Source organism: Trichechus manatus, unplaced genomic scaffold (genome assembly GCF_000243295.1).
Source record: "Trichechus manatus latirostris isolate Lorelei unplaced genomic scaffold, TriManLat1.0 scaffold00002, whole genome shotgun sequence".
NCBI lineage: Eukaryota > Metazoa > Chordata > Mammalia > Sirenia > Trichechidae > Trichechus > Trichechus manatus.
In genome coordinates this window covers 911,966-917,420 of record NW_004443938.1, presented here as the reverse complement: position 1 = coordinate 917,420, position 5,455 = coordinate 911,966, and the positions used below count along the sequence as shown (strand labels likewise).

General features: G+C 46.4%; 1 protein-coding gene across 1 annotated transcript in view; it reads right to left on the bottom strand.

Moving 5' to 3' along the window:
* Positions 1-4,440, bottom strand: part of WDR27 (WD repeat domain 27) — a 95,914-nt gene extending 91,474 nt beyond the window's left edge. Inside the window, exons 1-3 of the mRNA XM_023728474.1 lie at positions 4,275-4,440; positions 3,909-4,104; positions 297-438 (exon numbers count right to left, since the gene is read on the bottom strand). Of these exons, the coding sequence (XP_023584242.1) occupies positions 297-438; positions 3,909-4,104; positions 4,275-4,315 (379 nt within the window). The 5' untranslated portion in view covers positions 4,316-4,440. The remainder of the gene's footprint in view (positions 1-296; positions 439-3,908; positions 4,105-4,274) is intronic.
* Between the last annotated feature and the right edge of the window lie 1,015 nt (positions 4,441-5,455).

Genomic DNA, 5,455 nt, shown 5'->3' with positions numbered 1-5,455 from the left:
GCACAGGGACAGAACAGGGCAGCCCACCCACACTGTCCTGACTGCCAAAAATCAGGTTTTTTAAATAAGAAAATGAGTAAGATTAAACAAAACTAATGAGCCTCTAAGACAGCGTCTCACATAGCTAATGTCATCCGCCTGGGAAATAAGCTTTCATATAAAGTAGGCAACTTCGACATCTGATTTCAAGGTTAAGGAGTAAAAATGATCCCAAACCATCTAATGTTGCAAAGTATATTTAAAGACGAGTTATTCCCTTAGTACATTTCTAAAGCATGTTTTAAGTTTTCATTCACCCTCAAGTGCGTCCTCTCTGCATTCCTCCAAGTTCCACACTATCACACGGTCACGGGATGCAGAGCAGAGCAGAAGCGGACTCCCTTCATTTCCAAACGTCACCGCAGTGATGGACTGATGGTGTCCTCTTAGGCTTAGCAACTGAAAGAGAAAATTAACACAAAAACACCACAGCCACTGCTCCACCAGGGCTCCTGTAGACAACTGTAGTTAACGTTTAAACAGCAAAAGAACAAGCAACACAATTCAAACTTCAGAAATTAAATGGGCTGTATTTTCAAATGTACCCATCTCACAGACTCATCCTGACATCATTCATTAACACCCCTGTGTATGTACCACCCCAGTTAGCCCCGTCAGTCTGTTCATATCACCTGTAACGCGCGCTGACGGAACGGTAGGGTTACCTCATTCCTCCATTTGTTCATCACGCACTGACTAAACAACGTACGCTGCGTCCCCACTCCGTGCAAAGCGTAAGAGCTGAGCCAGATCTGAGGAAACAGGAGTCGACAGAGGAGGAGAGTGTCCAGGCTGCCGGGAAGCAGGCGTGTTTCGGAAACCGCAGTGCAAGCAAGGTCCAGGGTGAGGCAGAGGCCGGCGGGTGGGCAGGCACGGGGGCCTCTTCGGCCCGCTGCGGCTACAAGGGCACTCCAGGTGGAGAAGGTTGTGGTTGGGCTAGCTTTCCGGGAACACAGCAGCACTGTGAGTATGGAGGAGACCGGAGTGGGAGACGCAGGCGGCCGGGGGGCCCGGTGGGAAGTCCCAAGATGTCCCACGGGAGACCCACCAAAGGTCTGAGCAAGGGTGTGGACAATGGAGGGGAGATGCTGAACCAGGGCTCTGAGGCCAGGGGACGTGAGGAGGGAGGGAAAGACACGCAAAGAGTCAGCTCCAGTGCCACAAGCGGGAAAGGAAGACAGCGGGAATGGGGGCGTGTAATTCACTGTCTGGTCTGCGGCACGTGGAGGGGCTTGCAGCCGAAGTGAAGTAGACAGTCGGCAGCATGATACGAGATTTATCACTCAGAAGAGAGGACAAGGAGAGTTCCACTTTGGCTAACGGAAGTCTAGTTAATCTGTACCAGGCCCCCCATGAGAATGATAAGAAAAATGAGACAAAATTTGTAAAAAACAAAAAAAAAAGAAAAACTTTTTTAAAACACATCAGAAAGTAATGAAGGCAATGAAGAGAAGAAGCAAACTAAGAGACGACATCCAGCATTTGGGACCACGTTTCCCCTGAAGACATTATTATGTGCTGAACTGTGTCCCCCAAAAGATACGCTCAAGTCCTGACCCCCAGGAACTGTGAACACGACCCTGTTTGGAAATAGGGTCTTTGCAGATGTCATCAAGTCCAGATGAAGTCATTAGGGTTGGCGCCAACCCAGTGTGACTGGTGTCCGTGTAAGAAGAGAAGAGACAGACACACACAGGGAAGACACCATGTGACCACAGGGGTGGACACGAGTGATGCAGCCATAAGCCCAGGAACACCCGGGCCACCAGGAGCTGGAGAGACGGGAGAGTCCTTCCCGAAGCCTTGGGAGACAGCAGGGCCCTGCTGACACCCTGAATTAAGACTGTGGCTGCATCACTCAAATCCCTGTCTCTGCTGTCACACGTGTTCTCCTTGTATGGCTGGGGGACAGAAAATCAGCAAGAGTACTGGAGATTTGAACACCACCACCAACCAGCATGGCCTAAAAGATGTTTATAGAACAAAAGACACCACACAAATAGTCACAGCAGCTTTGTCTGTAAGAGCCAGGAGAATCCACACAATGGAACAGGACTCAACCAACGGGAACGAACTACTGATACATGCTACAACGTGCATGAATCGCAAAACAAGTACGCTGAGGGAAAGGAGCCAGACAAAACAGTAGAGACCGTGTGATGCCGTTTACATAAAACTCTAGAAGATCCAAGCTAAAGTGACAGAAAGCTTATGTTTAGAATCCATAAACCACTCCTTCAAGTCAATAGGAAAAGACAGACACTCCAATACAAAAATGGCAAGAGGCTTAAACAAATACATCACAAAAGAGAACATCCAAATAGCCTTTTAAACCTCTTTAACCACAGGAAATTACAATGAGATACCACCACACTCAACCAACCAATCCTAACCCATTGCCCTCGAGTCAATTGTGACTCATAGCAACCCCACAGGGTTTCTAAGACTATAAATTTGTATGGAAGCAGACTGCCACATCTTTCTCCCGCAGAGCAGCTCAGTTAGCAGTCGATCGCTTTCACCACTGCACCACCAGAGATCCTTACGCTCAACCAGAGGGGCTAAAATTGAAGAGATCAAATGCAGATGAGGAAGCAGATCCACTGGAACTTTCACAAACCACCTGAAGAAACAGAGACCGTATACCACCTTGGAGACCTGTCTGTGATCATCTGCTAACTAGACACACACGACCTGTGACTCAGCAATCGCACAGACGTGTGGAGCAAAGGACGTAAAAGGATGTTTGCAGCAGTGCCATTTGTAACAGCCAAAAAATGGGAACAACCAAATGTCCTCCAGGCGTAGAATGGATAAACTGTGGTCTACTCATGGGATTCTACGCGGCAATGAGAAAGAACAACAGGAACGGATTTCACAAACATAATGTGAATGGAGGAAACCAGCAGGAAGAATGCCCACCGTAGGATTCCACAGATATGAAGTTCAAACGTGAGCAAAACTTTCCTGCGGTGTTGGAAGTCAAGACAGTGTCACCTGACGGGAGGAGAGGAGGGTACTGACTGACAGACGTGGCCTGGGTGACAGTTACCCACGTGTGTGTTCTCTTCGTGATGATTCATTACAATGAACACTTGATAGCCGGAACACTTTTTTCTAAGTACATTATACTTCATTTTTCTAAAAAGTTAGAGTGATCAAGCTGGAGACCTGAATTTAGGAGTTAATTTCAGTAAAGCTGTGCTGAAGAAATACATGAAACCTCTTAACTCAGGGAAAAAAATCAGAGTATGGAGTCCCCTTTGACTGGGATGAGCAGCTTCTACTGTCAGTAGAGTGACTGGCAGTAAGACTGAAGGCTAAAGAAAAATTCGAAGCAAATATAGTTGTGGTTCTTATGGCCTGCAATCGCTATTCTCAAAACCCTAAAGCCCAAAGAAGATAAAAATTACCCTAGTGCCAAAAAATCTTGATAAAATTTACTTTTCCATTTTATACATCAAACATGGTTTGTATTAAGAGTCTCCAGGTAACTATACAAGTCATGAAATAGATGTCAGAATGTAAACTAATGATGTCTTTAAAGCTCTTTTCGGTTTGATGTAAAAGATACCATGATACACATAATAAACTTTCTTAAAGAATCATTCTATTAAAAACTTGTGTTCAGATGAACTTTTTACCTACTCATATTCTTACTGAAGGAGAATTGTTTTAAAATAAAGTGATTCAAGATGGTTTATTTTCTAACTATCAAAATGTAATATAATGTTTTTGTTTTCTTCCATGGTTGGTGCCTGAATCCTTCAAGGGGCAGTATCACCCAAACAGCATTGAAGGAGGGAAGGAGGACAAGGCCCTTCGTGTCACCAGACTTAATAAGAAACACACACAACATTTCAAAATACCTGGTCAGAAGGACTCCTGGCATTCCAAACACAAAGCTCATGTCCATTTAGAGGAAAAGCACAGTAAGGCTCGCTGCAGGCCAGCTGAACATGAGAGGCAGATTCTGTGGATTCCACCACGTACTTTTCTATAACTGCATCACCTACACAGCTATCATCACTGGAGACAACATTCTGTGGTCCATCCATCTTCAATCTGAAAACACAACGTACACGAGTAGAGCATAATATTCAATCTATTTAATGGTCTATGTAATTTATTCATAATTACAACATGATCACACACACAACATGTCATACCTACCTACTTACCCTCCCCCACCCCCAATTAAAAAAAACACTGGCAATCCAGGAGATCCCACACACACCTGCTTCCTCCCCCCAGAGAGGTTCGAGTTCAGCAGCATGGGTTCAGGTACCACCACCCCCACTTGACATTCTGGGCCTGTTTCCACATCTGTAAAATGGAGAACAATGACCTCATAGAGTTGCTGTAAAGACTAAATGACAATATACAAGGCTTTGGTCCAGTACTGGTACTGAATAAAGTGTTCAAAAGGTAGTTACTGAAATTGATTACTATTATCAATGATTAAGATACAAAGTTATTTTCTAAATTGACCAAAGCAGAGGCCGGGACAAGACGGCGGAGTAGTCAGACGCTTTCAGTGGACCCTCTTACAACAAAGACACGAAAAACAAGTGATTCGATTATATATGGCAATCTGGGAGCCCTGAACATCAAAGGCAGAGTTGAGGAACCAGACTAAGTGGAGGGGGTGGGAGAGACGGTTCGGAAACAGCGAGGAGTTGCCAGACCTGACCCGGCAAGAGCCTGAGCCCTTCAGGCCAGATCAGCTCAGGGGTGAGTTGTGAAGCAGGCAAGCAGCCGTGCTCAGGAGGCACGTTTTCTGCACTGGGAGAGACCCAGTGCCAGAGAATCTACACAGCCACCCAGAACCAGTGAGAAGCAGCCCTCATCGGCAAAAGATAAGTACTTGCATAAATGGCTTACCACACAGATTAAAAACATCCCCCTTAGGCAAAAACCTCTCTCCCATTTACCTCCCCAATCCCTGCTCTGCACTGGGTCCCGGACCAGCTTCAGCAATTGCCGAGCCCCCTGGGCTGGAAGTAGGATCCATCACATGCCCAGAGCCATTCTCCATGCCTTGGAGAGTGAACAAATTAATAAACAGGGGAAAAAATAAACTGCCAGCTCCCCTAAGCCAGGAACCCAGAGCTGGCACAGCTGTTTGCCTAGGCACAGGCATAAGGGATCCACGGACTTTGAGTGCCTTTCCACCTGCATAGACTTGTGTGGGCCCATCTCAACAGCGTAGGCCCTCATTACTGCAGTACAACAGGGTATACGCTGGAAGTCTAACTTCAACTGTTTCAGCTGTGAAGTGGCAGGTTCTTGACATTTGACACTGCTCTGCCCATTAAGCAGGGTCTTCACCTCCCCACATCAGGGGCCTGAGGACTGGTGGTTCCACCCATGCCACCTAGCCACCTGGGATAGGGGCCCATGAATAAGAGGTGCA